Genomic DNA, 16750 nt, shown 5'->3' on the forward strand with positions numbered 1-16750 from the left:
AATGTACATGTAGTATATAATATATGAATGTAAAAAATGTTAATATTGTTCCAATTAATGTATATGATCCTATGTCTTAAGTGACAACTTAATAAAGGTATTTAAAAATTGTTTGGTAGTACAGAGAGCTCATCACTAAGTAAAAGTAGTAAGAAAAAAAAAAAAAAAACAGCTCCACAGATGCAAGAAACAGGGTTTGTAAACTTCACTCATAACACAATGTACAGACTTCTCCTGGCCAACTGCCTGCACCTACAGACTTCTTGCCTCCCACTGAAAACATTTGCTAATGGAAAAAAAAACAAGCTATAACTTTGAAGATGTAAGTAACATACCATTTTCCAGACCTTTCTTAATTCTGCCTTAATTTCAAGCCTGTATGCTGAAAAAAAAAAACTATCCTTGCATATAACTTAAACCAAGTACATTAATGTGGACATCCACACAATAGCACAGCTAGGGTGGGGTGGTACAGAGTGTTGGGGGTGTGATCAAGTGATCTCAATCTCTCTTTAATGCAATACCAGCTTTTAAAAAACAGCATTGCATTTGTGGTCAAACTTCGGGGTGTAGCTCTCTAAGTATGTGGTCTAAACTGTTTGCTACAGTTTTAAAAAATTATTTTTTTTAACTAAAACTTGAGAGCTGTAGCTCTCTGTGTAGGCAGGGTAGAAACTGTAGCAACTGTCTCCGACATTTATAGCAATCAATTTGCTACAGTTTAAATAGAAGAAGATTTTTTTAAGTGAAACATGAGCACCATAGTGGTCCATGCAGGCATGGTATAATTTTATAACTTTAACATGAGCTCTGCAGTACTCCATGCAAGCATGGTATAAAATGTAGCAATTGTTTGTTTGTTACATTTGTAGCAAACAGTTTGCTACAGTTTAAAACAATAAAGTATTTTTTGTTGCATAAACGTGTTGAAAAAGGGCTGGGGGCAGGGCACAAAAACAGGACCTGAATGGTTGGGGTTGGCAGGAAGATAGGCAGTGCAGCCTGGTTGCTGTGCCAGTAAAAGGAAAGTCTGTTTTTTTATTTAAGAGTTGGGAGATGTAACTGTAATTGTAATAAGCTGATCACTGTCAATGTAGCGATCAACTTATTACAGTGAAGTGTTTTTTTTTTTTTGCTCTTCACTTAAAGAGCATAGGGTGGTGGAGTGCTGGTTCACAGAACATTCCCAGGGCACTGGCTGAACCAGCAATGCTTCTGCATCCACCCCTACAAAAGCAGTACATGATAAAGGTGCCAAGAATCCACTTCTGGTAGCGTAGTCTCTGTTATTCCACCCGCACCTCAGATTGTCTGAAGTGTTGAGCCAGCTAGAAATCTTAAAACTGGATAGTTCAATGAAATAATCTCCATGGTGAGTCTTTCAGGATTCTTTCCTTCAAGAGGCATAGCACGCATTAGTTTAACAAATTTTTATTTACTTATTCTATCACGGATGAGCATCTTTGTTTTAAAAAGTCAGAGTAAAAGTGTAAGAAGAAGCTAGAGCTTCTGAAGCTGGCCAGTTGTTGTATCCTAGGCACGCTATAACCTATATAGCTAAAAGAAGTAAATTGTCAGGTTAGGCAGGAAAACCAGGTACTCCAGGGTAAACGTTGTAGAGTAAAAACATCCACAATCTAATCATCAGATGAAGTCTCAGTTAGAGATGAAAGCGCTAAAACCTTTCCTTGTTGGTTGCTGTATTTCGTAGTCTATTGTAAATAAAGTGGATGTTTTTACTCTACAACGTTTACCCTGGAGTACCTGGTTTTCCTGCCTAACCTGACAATTTACTTCATTTATTCATTCGTTTCCTTGGCTATATAGCTAAAAGGCTACTGCAGCAGTGAGAAAGATGAATATCATCTTTTTTTACTGTGCATTTGTTTTTATCAAAATTAAAACATTTACTCACATGTTATAGTGACCTTATTTTAATCTAGCAAAAGTTATTCAGTAAGAACACAAGAAGGGTTAAGCCTAAAGCAAATGAACACCAGTTCTGCAACCACTTTCAACTTGCGTCTGAAGACATCTGCAGTGGGGTCCTTAGACACCAAAAACTATGGGTAATAAGGAGGGGCTAAGGCACCCTGGGGGAATGTAGGCACTGGGCAATTTAAAGTCCTGCAAGTGGTGAAAATCAAATTCCCAAAATATATCTCAAACTTATAGCGACAAGGAAAGAACAGGCTAACAGTACTGAAAGTCCATAAATGAGCTATTCAGGTAATGCAAGCTTCTGGTACCTTCAGGAAGTAAGTCTTCAATGAAGGTGTCTTCCTGGATCAATCACCCTGACTCTGCTTCAGAGGGTTCACCTCTGGTTCAGACTACTGGCAGAACGGACTTCTCAGATACTGTAGACAGTCATGATCAGCCAAGAAAATGCAAACTTTCCCTGTGTAGTCACATGATACTTGCAGAACTAAATCCAGACAAAATTATACAACTGTGCTGAATACCATGACAAAGGTCCTGTGAAGTATCTACCAAGAAATTTATTGTAAAGTACCACTGCTTCTGTCTATGGTTCTGAATATGATGTCAGCTTACTGACATGGCTTTTGTGAAGAGCACATTGACATATATATATATATATATATATATATATATATATATATATATATATATATATACACACACACATACATATAAATACATACATACATGCATATATTAATGAGTATGTAAATCTAAATGGTAACAATACAATAAACACACACTTCAAATATATATCTGTGATGGAACTAACATGCACAATCAAAGAAGTAAATCACAGGATGTCTTCATCTGATCCACAATAAAAAAACATAATTTACATAAATTAAGTGTATGGTAAAATATGTTGGACAGTGATAAAGTGAGAATCACATTTATATTTCTGATTATTTACTGTGTGTTGTATGCAGCATGTATGTGACTTCTGCAACATAAGTAAATGCAAGTAGTTTGACTAAACTATTAATTATTTAGCTACAGTTTGCATCCTGCAGATCATTAACCATCCTGACAAAAAAAAATGAAATAACCGTCCTCAGCAAAGGCATACGAATGCTGGCACAACTTCTAATGTTAAGTAACTGGTATACAAAAATGTACAGATTAGTGATGCAACTAGTTAATCCAAGTATGTATCACATCAAAATGCTTAAGGCGAGAAAGACTTATGGATTTGTGATGCAAATAATGGATCCAGGTACGTATCACATCAAAATGTATAATACAGGCTCTCACACTGGATAAAGGAAACACTTTTAATTTATGCACATTTTAATGCAAAATCCCATACATATCTTTGGTTGCTTTCAACTGGATCCAGAGAATTGGATTATAAGAAAAGATACAGTAGTATTTCAAAACTTCATCTTGATCCATAAAAATACAGTTGAAGTATTACTGTCACCACTACATTAAATTAAAATTAATATAGACTACCTCATCCAGCAGAGTACTGGACAGTTTCTGCAAAATTTGGAAATCTTACCTTTTACTGTTAGCTGAGCAATGGATTGTTCATCTCCGGTATCACAAGTATAACTTCCACTGTCTCCTGGTTCTGCTTTATGGATCAGCAGCTCACTCACTGTGCCCACCTGTTTCATTTCGTACTTATCACTTGCATGGAGAGAGAGGCCATCCTTTTTCCACACTATAGATGGGCTGGATTTTGTAAGTTCACAGTTCAGAGTCACTGTGTCACCCTCTATAACTTCCTCATTTTGTAATTTCCGCTTGAAATGCACTGGCAAAGCTGTAAAAGGAAATGCGCTGATAAAACATAGCAAAGATGACCCATATGCCTTCAAGGCTATAAAACAGGACATTATGTTCCCCAATGGAATACAACAGCAGCACTATGATGGTTTTGCCCCTATGCCTTTTTGCCATTTTTAACACTCTTGCAAAATGTGCATACTCAAACAGGGTTGGTTAGCCTAATAAGTTATCACAGGCACCTTAGCAAGATGTTTTTTAACAACAATGTACACAAACAGCAATTTAATTACTTTTCACTAAATGAACAATACACATTGTAATATATACTGTTAAGAAGTTACATTATTACTCAAGTCATAATCAGGACTTATTAGCACATCATCTGTAGTCCAAGAAAGGCAAACTAATTATACAAACACAGACATGCCCCTGTAGAAAACATTACAAACTGATTCATTGCAATCCATCTATCTACAATCCCTTTTTCACATTTTTTTGCACACAGGTGTGATGATATGGGCAAGTGCCAGCATAGCCAGCTGGAGTTTTGTAAAGAATGATATGTCCCTTGGATATCAAACTGATTTATACAAGATGCTTGTGCTACAAATGTATTAGAACTGTATGTCATTTGTATATCAATATGATTTTGTACGGATGCTTGTGATGAAAATGTATTTGCGAGCTTTGCTTGTGTTAAAATGTATCAACAGTGCACCCTGCTGAAATGGAAGAGAAATGTACATGTATTTTTGTAGCTGAATTAAATGTATATACTTCAACAGAGGATACTAGCACAGCAGACGTTAACTTTAAGAAAAATAAGAGAAATGTAAATGAGCGGTTAAGCCATTAAAAGGCACCCCACAGTGCTGAATAGGACCAGGGTTGCCGGGCCTGGGGAACAACCTTTGTCCATTAGCTCAATGGAAAGAGGGGAGGCCCCAGCCATTGTCATAAACATCTGGATGTGTTTCGTATCTGTTTGTGCTAACTTCCTGTCTCAGCTTCAAAGGGGAATACTGTGAAAACCTAGAGTCAGGTGACCAGATGAGGTCAGTCTGCCAGTCCTCTTGGAAATTATATTTTAGATGTTGCAAACAGAAATCTCAGAGTATTGAGTATTCTGTCTGGGAAGCCTGACTAGAAAGATTGCTTACCCATAGCAGCTTGCCTTGCAGTAGTAAGTAACATAACTAGGGACCATTACTTCTCTAAGATTCAGTCAGGAATTTAGTGAAGCTTAGTTTAGATACTGTTTTCCTTTATTTGCCTGAGTCTGTCCATCAATGTTCTTTTCAACATTTCCTGTAATCTGAAGTATGTGGTTTACTGTGAATATATATTCAGTACTTTCATGCTCTTTTGTTATTTATTATTAAATATATTTAAAACTTTTATTGTGGCTAATCCTTGCAGAAAGTACTTAACCTTTGACAGTGCTTATATTTATTTGGTGACATTGTGTGGGCCACTCCAGAAGGCCTAGCCATCTTGGTTTACTACTACCAATTGTATTAGTATTAATATTACACAGTATAATTGGACACCCCTTGTAAAAGCCTTATAGTAACTGACTGGTGGCAGTGAATCTACCTTACAGTCTGGGCAAAGCTGGTGGAGCGGGTCATCTGTGCCAGCCTTTCCCAGGTATGTAAAAATTAAATCTTAAAGAGTGTGTGTGTGTGTGTGTGTGTGTGTGTGTGTGTGTGTGTGTGTGTGTGTGTGTGTGTGCGCGCGCGCATTTGTGTGTGTCAGCTACTTGGGGCAGGGACACAAAGCCCTGGGTTTACAGACAGGGAGAACTTGGCCTGGACACTCAGGACCTAATCTTACAGCTGTACCTGTAGGGAGTCTTATTGACCTGGAGGGAGTCAGATACAGAGACATCAAGATCCCGGGATGAGTGTGCTCCCTGTGTGCTCTTAAGGGAAATTGTATTTGATGCATAAAGGTCTGCATCTGGAAATACTGAGTGTATCCATTTGTATTCCAAGTGCACGTCCCTCTCCACTGTCACTGGTGAGGATTCAGGCTCCTTGATTACTGGCCCAGCGTGGGGACGACACATATTAGTGGCCATCACATATTGGTAGCAGTGTTGTGCAATACAACAGGGTCAGGATTTTACCTTAGCAGTGACAGTCATCTAGAGCCAATGTTCATACCACCGGGTGGCTAGCCCTGATGCAGTTATTTTTCCAAACCACACATATGCATGTGCACTCGCACAGACACACACACACACACACACACACACACACACACACACACACACACACACACACACACACACACGCACACACACACACACACACACACACACACACACACACACACACACATACACACTTGCATCTATGTCCAATTTAGAGTGGTCTGTTCACCTACTACATGTCTTTAGAATGTGGGAAGAAACCACAACACCCAGGGAAAACCAGCACGAACACAAGAATGATATGCAGATTTTGCAAAGAAGGTATGCCAGCTGAGAACTGAACCATAGTATTTCTTGCTGTGAGGTAACAATACTACCTGCTGTGCTACTGTGCTGTGGAACAAATATGCTGTACAAACCAGTGATTTACATAACATTGCTTGCATTATATTTTTTGCTTTTATGTTTCCATTTTGGTAGATATTAAAGGGCAGCTCTGATATACAAAGTGCATTTCCTCAATGTTTCTAATATGTCACGGCAAAAGATCTACTGGCCTAAAGTGTAAGTCTGCAATCTGTAATGCTCCAGCAAGCATGTTGGTGTATTTAGCAACTGAAGTAAACGTGCACTAAATTTTGAATATTCTGCAGTTCAGCTTTCTATGCACACAATGGCAGCAAATTAAGTTAGCTCAGGAACAATGTGAGAAAAACTGAAAATAACCTTTAACTAAATACAGCTTGATCTGCTACTACTAGCTATAAAAATATTCACAAGGAATACCTGCACAATATTTGGTGAATTTCTGCTGACACTGAAGCATATTCATCAAGTTAAAAGCTGAATGGAGATGAACTGTTAATGAGCTTGTGCCTGCTGTTGTGGACACATTTGTTTAAGCAACTTGTGCACATCTAATTTGAGTACAAATTAAAAAAAAAACATAAATTATCCAGGATGAGTAGTAAACTAAGTGGGAACATAAAAATACTATTGTGTTACAGCAGACTTTGGAAGGACAAATACACTTGGTGGGGAGAAAGGTGAGTACAACTATATATTGCATACAATTGCTAGAAAAAATGTGACTGAGCAGCAACAGCAAAACAAAAAGCAAGGCAACAAAAGGCACACTTCTCAGTACACAAAGATATATAGCACATTACACCATGCTGATACACTGATCAAAGGAAGGCACTACACAGCTACTACAAGAGTAGAAAATGAAAAATTAAAGGTGCCATGAACTACACAGCTAATAACTCAATAACATTAAATTCCAAAAGGGAAGAGTGAAATACAAACACCTAAATCTCATGATTGAGATGGAATACTTAATCATCAATTAAGGAAATTCCAACTGAAGCTTATCCTAATTAATGTCATAGTAAACAACAAAAGTATCCACAAGGTCAACTTCAAGGTTGGAAAAAAGGGAATATCATTGTCCTCTGATTGATAAATGGAAAGAAAGAAATTACTGACACAAAGAACTACAGACCTATTTGCATTTAAAGTGGAATGTAAAGGTGTTGGGGAAGTTAATAGCATTAAAACATTTAAGAAGAAAAGTCTGATCAAAACAGCATGATAAAAGAAAAACTGATGTGCTTTTTCGTACTCTTGCAAAGGTGAATGACCAGAATAAGGTCCTTGCCTTGATCTAATAAGAAGTTGTAAGGGGAAGCAAATAAATAAAAAATAAAAAAGAACACCAAATATAATACAGCATTTTCCTCTAGCAAATAAATGTGTGGTTCTAGTAGAGGCAACTGTGTATCTGGTTCTCATATCTCCATGGAGACAATACGATAAAGAGCAATAAAAACAGAATACTTATTTCTTTCAATGTCTAGGAGTTAATCTTTTCTGAAAGCATTCAAGTGTTTTTCTAATCTGGGAGAGGAATAAAGATAAGACAAAAACAGTCAGCATTTAGTGGAAGTAGAAACACAGACTGTACCATGCATCTTAACATGGATAACCTTCCTTATAGGTTAATCTACGTCTATCAGTGTGGCTATAAGTCTGGGAAAATTGTTCCTAGTAGGCAGGTTAAATGTCAATATTTGAAGGTGTACATAGTTTTGTGTGTTAGTATTAAGTCACTAGGTTTTAGGGGTGTTATGGCTGTGTATTTATGTTTAGTTTAAGGGTTATCATTATAACAAAAAGTTTGTAAGATGTAACATAGGTTCAAATGGATATGACAAGAAAAAATTACATAAAAGATCAACCTGCCAAACATTACTGTATGCATGTAACACAAAAGCTGAAACTAGGCATTTAAAAAAAACTGTTACACATAACAGGCAGAAATAATAACTTCTTAACATAATGACACTTTTGATGTTATCTAAAAATGTAAATGGTCTCACAGATATATACAAAAAATAAAGAGTAGTGAACTATATTAAAAACGCACTGTGCAAATAGGTATGCTACAGGAGACACATTTGGAAAGAACTGAGCATGTGATTTTGATAAAGAAAGGATTTCAGGATGGTTATTTGGTGGAATATCTCGTGTAAAGGAAAAGGGGAGTACTTATATTATTTATTTATTTATTTATTTATTTATTTATTTACCAGGAAAGTTCGACTGGGCCAGAAGCCCATTTTCAGTGGAGGCCCGGGGAGAAAAACTCCACAGAAATACAAGCAATATACAATAATTAGTACAGCAGTGTACATACAGTAAGATGCAGAATACATATCTTCTACTTATGACCAAATGACATTTCCTTTATATATATATATATATATATATATATATATATATACACACACACACACACACATATACATACATATACATATATATTTATTTTTGAGTAGTAACGAACACTGAGGAGAGGCAGAAAATGAGATAAGGAGTAGACAGTGTGTTGAGAGAGTTATATATACCTTGTCAGTCAGGTTTGGCACAGGAGCAATGCCAGTTCTTGGATAGATGTTCAAATAGTAGTTGTTTAAAACTGGTAGGTTCAGTTGTGTTTTGGAGGGTGTGGGTAGAGATTTCCATAATTTGGCTATATGATTTGAAAATAGGGCTTCACCGTGAGTGCTGTTAGCTTTGTTTACTGTTGAGAAAGTTTCTGTCTGCATATCTTAGACTTTGTAGGCATGAGTAGGGAACAACAAGTTCCTTGAGGGATGGAGAACTGTCAGGATGGAAGATGACATTGTGTGTGAATTTAAGTTGGTAGAGATGAAGAGGGTTAGGTAGCTTGAGCCAATTTAATTTAGGAAGAGCAATACAATGGTTGTAGCAAGTTTCCAATTTGGTTAAGTCTGATTTTAAGTTGGTAAAGAGGGGGAAAGCATATAGGAGTGTAGAGAGGAGGACGGTTCTGGATATGGCTAGTCTGGTATTATCAATGAGGAATGGTTTGCTTCAGTACAGTGAGCCAAGTTTGATGTGAACGTTCTTAATTGTGGTGGATATGTGTTGATCAAATCTGAGTTTGTTGTCAATTGTCACTCCAATGAGTTTTGTATGCTCAACTGGTTGGATGACTGTGTTGTTTGCTGAGAGAATAGTGAAAGGAGGGGTGGTCGGTGATTGTTTGCTACTGGTAATAGCATTAAGTGTGTTTTTTTGGGGTTGAGCATTAGTTGTGATTTACTTAGATATGTTTCTATATTATTAAAATCTTTTTGGGCTACTATTTGGAGGTCTGGTAAGGTATCTGCTAAGCAGATTAAAGTTGAAGCATCTGCATACTAAAGTACTTTAGCGTATGTTGTGGATGAGGCTAGATCATTAGAGAAGATGGTGAAAAGAAGAGGTCCTAATATGGACCCTTGGGGAACTCCAACCAAGACAGACAGAAGTGGTGAGAGTTCGGATTTCCATCCTACTGTTTGTTGTCTGTCAGAAAGATAGCTTAAGAACCAGGAGAGGGAAGTCTTTGATAGGTTTAGTGAGGCAAGAGTACTAACGCATTTCTGATGGGAGACCGTGTCAAACGCTTTTAACATGTCTAAGAAGATTTTTGCTACTTGCTGGTTTGAATTTCTCAGCTGGTTGATGGTGCTAGAGAATTTAATTAGGGCTGTGGTGGTGCTATGTTTTGGTCTGAAACCATGTTGGGCAGGAGAGATAAGGTTGTGAGATAACGGGTATTGTAGTAATTGAGTGTGGATACATTTTTCCAGAATTTTGACACGGGGAAAGGATGGCTATGGGTCTGTAATTGTTTAATTCTGTTGATGTTCCTCCTTTATGCAGGAGGTAATGTAGGAACTTTTCCATAATTTTGGGACATGTTGTTCTGCCATAGACCTATTTACTAGAATGGAGATGGGCAGAGCTATGGCATCAACTGAAAGTTTGAGGTACTCGTTGGGGAGTTGGTCAGCTGCTAAGGAAGAAGGTTTCAGTTTTTTCAGCATTGTTCTTATGGTGTTAGTTGGGACAGGTTTGAGGTCAAAAAAGTTTTGCATGAAATTAATAATAATTAATTAGTAATTGCAAGAAAGGCAAACAATGATAATAATGGTAAAGTTGTACTACTAAGGGGCTACTGGCAAGGGAGGAGGATTACAATGCAATGTAATTATATTCCACCTAAAACTGCTATAATGGAGTTAATGAAAATTCTGGGAGAAATAATCAGCGTTCAGCAGGGAATATTGCTTATAAGAGGGGACTGGAATTTGATTTTCTTCAGTGAAGATGTATCTGGGGTCTAGAAAGGAAAATATAATAAAAATGGTAGATTTTTAAAGAAATATAATATTCGGCATGAAATATGTGAATTTAGTAGTAGGTGTTTGGAGTGAATTTACATATTATTTCCCAAGGTACAAAAACTAGGCTAAGCCAGACTAGGCTATACTGAACTTATATTTCACAGGAATATGTGTATTTAATTGAAAGTTTTAATATGCATCTAATAATTATTTCAGATCACTTGCCAATAATAACTAAAATAAAAATGAAGGGTAACAAAATAAAAATGAGACACTGGTGCTTTTCCATCTATCTGTTAGAGGGGAATTAAAGGAATGGGTAGTAGAAATTATTCAGGAGTTATGGGGGAATATTGAAATTTCTTCTAAAAATATAGCTAGGGAGTGAGATAAAATTAAAGTGGAGTTTAAAAATAAGGGGGAAATAAAAGAAAAGGAGATATGCTTAAGAAGCAACAAAAATTATTTAGTAGTGCAGACAAAATGGTTAAAGTATTACAAAATAGGGAGAATATCGGAGAACAATAAGAGGAGCAGGTGCAAAATGCTAAATAGAAAATAAAGGCTTACCTGAATAATATGAGTTTAGAAAGACTGCTGTTAAGCAACTTTTTTTTTTTTTGATAATAACTCCAGATCACAAAAACTTTCAGCACAGCAACTCACTCAACAAAAAGTAGAAAAGTTTGTCCTCAACCTTACGGAGCTTATAACAAGGAAGATAACCAGAGATCCTATAGATGTACTAGAAATATTTCAGAAATTGTATGAAAATATGTATAAAGCAGAAAAATATGGAAATCATAAAAAGGTACAAATGGAAATGTTTATAAAATAAATAAATATGTCAAGGTTAGAGGTAGATAAGTCTCAAATACTAACAACTAGGATAGGAAGAGATGTGATAATGATGATGTATAACCAATCTACAGAAAAGTCCCCAGGAATAAATGGTATTCCTGTGGAAGTTTGGAAGCTAAGAGGGAAAAACTGATAAAGATCTGTAAGGTTTTCTTTAAACTGATAAAGATCTGTAAGGTTTTGTTAAACAGCATTTTAAAAGAAGGTAAAGCACCAACAACCTGGAAGAAAGTGGTGGTGACTGTCACCAAAAGATGGTAAAGACCCATCAGATCCAGGTTCATATTGGGCCATTTCAATTCTAAAATATTATTATAAAGTGTTTATGTCTATAATGGCTAAAAGAATGGCAAAGGTGATGCCAAATTTGATAGATATGTATCAGTGTGGTTTTGCGGAAGGGATTCAAACATTTGACAACATTAATAAAATAATGATGATCCAGAGGGAAGCAGAATATAAGAAAATATCACAGTTGTTGGTGGGTCTTGATGCAGAGAAAACATTCAACAGAGTAAGCTGGGATTTTATGAGCAAAGCAATGGAAGCATTTGCATTCCCTGATAAAATGATAAGGTTTATTAGAAGGATACATGAGGGATCGGAGGCGAAAATTAAAGTGGGTGGGTTCCTCTCTGATAATTTCTGTTTGAGCAGTGGAACCAGGCAGGGGTGTCCTCTCCCCCTTGGTTGTCTGTGTTAGAACCACTGGAAAAGAAAATAAGGGACAAAGAAATTCAAGGATATGACTGGTATGATAGTCAAGAAAAGCTGACTTTATTTGCAGATGATATTATTTTATACCTGATAAAATCAGAAAAGGACATTTCATTGCTGTGGATCACTTTGAGACAGTTTCAAGTCTTTTCAGGATACAAATTAATGAAGATAAAACAAAGGCAATGGCTATAATCTATATACCCACACAAGAATTGGTTCAGCAATACCCATATTTATGGGGGGACAATAAAATGAATGAGTATGGATTAAAAAGTATTCTGTTGTGGCAGCTAAGGATACGTGGAAAGAGACCAGTGTTGGCTCATGCCACCAGCTGTGGAAGAAAGAAATTATCATGTTTAAAAATAAAAACGAAATATTTCTAATTAAAATTATTTAAGTATTTACAGTGTTGTAAGACAGTCCAAATGACTCGCTATTCGCCAAGTCCTGGAACTCGAACTCCGCAGCGAGTTCCGTTTTTTTTTTTTTTCTTTTCTTTTCTTACTTTCTGAGTATAAATCTGCATCTGGACTGTTGTAAAAACAGTCCAGATTAAGGAAAAAAGGCATCAGTGTGATGCCCAGAAGTCTTTGCAGTTTAACCGCACAGTGAGGTGGAAGGGGATCGGAATGCCACATCCGCAGTCACGTATGTGACGTGGGCAGCTGGATGGCTACTGATTGGTTCTCGCTCTCTTCCCAAAAAAAAGAGAGCAAGAAACAAATCAGCAGTCTAGCTTGCACAGTACTTACGTGCTACCATTGCTGAAACACAACTTGTGTTGTTTGCTTTTTTTCTTCTTTTCACGTGAGCGTTCTTTCATCCAAACAGAGCTAGCCAGCTAGCTAGCTAATTTTATTTCCTCCAGACCACCAGTACTTCAAAATCCATTTGTGATCAGACAGAGACAGCCAGTCACTCATTTTACTTTAAACTGAGGTAGGTGGCCAACTACTCCAGTCCTAATGATTGTTTAGCTTGATTTTTTTAGATACCCGTGAATTTAAGAATTTGTATAAGCTGATAAGAGACATAACACTTCAGAGCTACTACTGATATTATTTTAATTATCTGGCTGATGGATCTACCGCAAATTGCTTTTAAGTTAAAAAAACACTCATTTGAGCAGATGAACTTATAGTGTGGTTAGCTCATTGAAAGCTTTTTGCAGAGTCTATAATGTGTGCTGTATAGGAAGTAGTATCACAGAACTCTGTGTTTGGTTTACTTGCATGTTTATGCAGATAAATGAATAAACACTATAAAGTAAGGATATTATTAAATAAGGAGTCACCTCTTTGCTCTTTCATTTCTATCAATGTCTTCTGGTTCTGGTTGTAAGAAATACTATCATCATTGAATTCTGATGACCCGCTGAGCACTGTAAAATCATGGAAATTGAAACTCTACCTCTTGAATTCACTTTGTAAGAATTATAGACCTGGTTGAATGTACAAGACTAAAGTGCCCATGTGCAAATGTTTTCTCTTTATTTATAAAATCTGAGTACACAGACTGTGTATGGGGAGTACAATATGTGTATACATGCATTTTGTGTCTCAAATTATGAGCATGTATAAAAAATATTAAAAGTGCTGGCATGCTTATAAAACAGATTGTGTTAATATTCTGTACAGCACTCAACAAAAAGCATACTGTAACCTTCCTATACAAATGTATACTTGTTTCTTGTTTTTTTTCCCTATGTAAAGCAGCCCAATTACTAAGTATTTCAAAAGGATATACTTTGGCAAACCTCTGATTGTTGTTTTACTTTTCCCCTTTATCTGCACTTTCTTCCTTTTTCCCTTTCCTTTACGTGTTTTTCCTAGAACTCATTCTTTAAGCTATACCTATCCGCCAAGCTAGGAACAAGTCACTGCTTTTGTGTGCCACTGCCTAGTTAGGAGGGGGAGGGGATTGGCATTGATGCTGTCTTAGAGTAGACAATAAAAGCTAGGGACCTTATAATGTTCATTTGTTTTGAATCCAAATTACATATTTGAAGTACTCCAGTTATTCACTAGCTATTTAAGAAACTATATAATTATTTTTTTCTTTTTTCAGTGCTGCATTTAAACTGCGGATGGTATGATTTTCTGCTCCCAGCAATTCGTTTGCAATTTAAAAGATTTTACTATTTATAATATTCCTTCTTGTCATCTGGCTTAATAACTATATTAACTTCCTTGCCTAGTTCACCCAAATCATTCCTTTTTCTTTCTCTTTTAAATTTACGTTATAATTAACCTTTAATTTCCTCTCTAATACATGCTCAACCTGTTATAAAACACATGTTTTAAGTATTGTAATAATAGTACTAGATACATCAGCAAGAAGTACATTGTGTGCCACCTGATTTACATAATTGTCGTTATGCTTGCTGTCTTCTTGTAATTGTTCAGTCTTTAAGGCCCCATTCTAATCCTCCCTGTTCAGATGATCTGTGTTATTCCCTTCTCAGTTTCCTAACTGTCCACCTACACCATTTGATATGCTTACCTAAAGGCACAACGTTCAAGTTCTAATTTTATTTCTGGTATATACAATCATGAAAGTTGTTGTGACATTACAACACTGTGGCTGGCATTTATGGCACAGGATTAATGTTAATATTTTAACACATGGCACATACATATATATGCTAATCCCAGTGAAGTACTATTACATTTTGGAAAATTACTGACACCCTAATGTTTCTTCAAAAAAGGCTACAGTAGTTTTGCTTGTGCAGTCTTTTATCACATAATGGATATTTTTCTTTCATTCAGTTGCTGATGGAAGAAAAGTCTGTCCTTCCTGTTCATGCACATCAGTATACCTATCTTGCACATCCAAAGCTGATATGTGATTGAGATCACAGTCCTGGTAGTTTTGAAAACACGGCACTATGTGCTGGCCTCCAATTTTTAATGTAGCAAGTGTTTCACTTGTTTTTTCTCCTAAGTCAAAATATTGCATTATATCAGGACTTTTTCCACTACTTAAAAAAAAAAAATATTTTTTCATGCCTCACCACCTTTTTATTTCCAACTAGATATTAAGTAAACTGTCATGCAGCCAATGCATTTTTCTTCTACACTTCAGTTTGTCTTGATTTGACTCTCATAATGATGGCTTGGCACTCAGGGCAGTGTATTTAATTAAAGTGCCAGTTTTTGTGGTTTTGAGCATAGCTCCACCCCTTTCTAGTTGGCCATCCCACTTCCTGTTGGCCCCACCCATTCAGCTGTTTCCTGCAGCCCCCCCCTTTTATTTGAAGCAACCAGCCGCCACTGGAAGATCTAAACAAAAGATAATACAAAAGCTGAGAAATTGGAAGCTCTGTTTTATGGATATGGATAGCAAGATATAAGTAGTCAAAATGTTTTAGTCCCTTTAGTTTTATACAGAACTCATGCATATTTTATCAAACAGAGGACAAGTTATGGATAACAATTAATAAAAAGCTGAAGGATTTTATCTGGGTGGGGAAGATGGCAAGAGTCAAGTGGGATAAGCTGGTTCGTCCAGTAGAACATGGTGGTTTGGGATTACCTGATTTGAATGGGTATTTCAGAGCTACACAGTTAAAGTTCCTATGCATATTACAAGCAGAAAGCTATTAATTCAAAGTAGAAAGGGATGATGACAAAACAGGGGGAAGCTCAAGAAACAAGGACAAACTGGGATTTTAAATGCAAATCCTTAAGAAGAATATTAATAACCATACAGAATATTATATTCATAAAGTATCAGAAAGTATTCTAAGAATTAAGCCAACACTAGAATGCAGAAATGAGATTCTGCCGATAGGGTTGGCTGCAATTAGGGTTAATGAAAATAGGCAAGATGAGGCTGAAATTTACTGGAGAAAACTGAAAAATGAACCAATGTACTGAGAGCAAATAACTAGACAGGAAAAGGTAACAGAATGGGGAGTTGGCCAATAATTTATTTGGGCTGCAGGCTAGAGACTGCCTTCCCTATCAAGGATTGATATCAGAGTGTAGGCATAGAGAAATGGACAAGGGAATCCTAAGTAAAAGACCTACTCTGTTAAGAGTTTTTAACTGACTCTAGAACAGAAGCTGCTGTTAAAAAGGTGTAATTAGTAGGGTATATAAAATACCACACAATAACTATAGCAATTAATCAGAGGAGGTTAGAAAAGATTAGGAAGAGAGGTTGGACAGCCAATTCACAAGGAAACAATGGAAAGATATATATTTGTCTACCAAACATACAACAAAGTTGAGAAGATTTAAGATTTTTGCTTGAATGTGTTTGCACAGGTATTTTTATATCCCAAGCAGACACCAAAGAATTTTTTCTCAGGCAGATGGCACTTGTTAGAGGTATACTGGGGAAGAAAGAGGTACCTGGCAGCATATGTTTTTTTAATGTAATGAATCGTCAGACTTTAGAAATTCCCTACACAGTACTCTATAACTAGGGAAATTATTTTTTGAGCTGGGATATGGGATCTGAATTGCCTAGACACAGTTAAGGCTTGTTAAGTTTAATTTTGGTGGCTGCTAAAAAAGCAGTTACTAGAAAAATGGAAATCAAAGTCTAAACCAACCACACTTGAAGTACTGAACATTGT

At 36.4% G+C, this 16750-nt stretch overlaps 1 protein-coding gene across 1 annotated transcript in view; it reads right to left on the reverse strand.

The window, feature by feature from the left end:
• Positions 1–16750, reverse strand: part of OBSCN (obscurin, cytoskeletal calmodulin and titin-interacting RhoGEF) — a 4979884-nt gene that overhangs the window by 1972092 nt on the left and 2991042 nt on the right. The window contains exon 44 of the mRNA XM_044066040.1: positions 3488–3754. Coding sequence (XP_043921975.1) covers positions 3488–3754 — 267 coding nt within the window. The remainder of the gene's footprint in view (positions 1–3487; positions 3755–16750) is intronic.

The sequence above is a fragment of the Protopterus annectens genome, chromosome 3.part0 (genome assembly GCF_019279795.1).
Source record: "Protopterus annectens isolate FY-2018-M chromosome 3.part0, PAN1.0, whole genome shotgun sequence".
NCBI classification, from domain to species: domain Eukaryota; kingdom Metazoa; phylum Chordata; order Ceratodontiformes; family Protopteridae; genus Protopterus; species Protopterus annectens.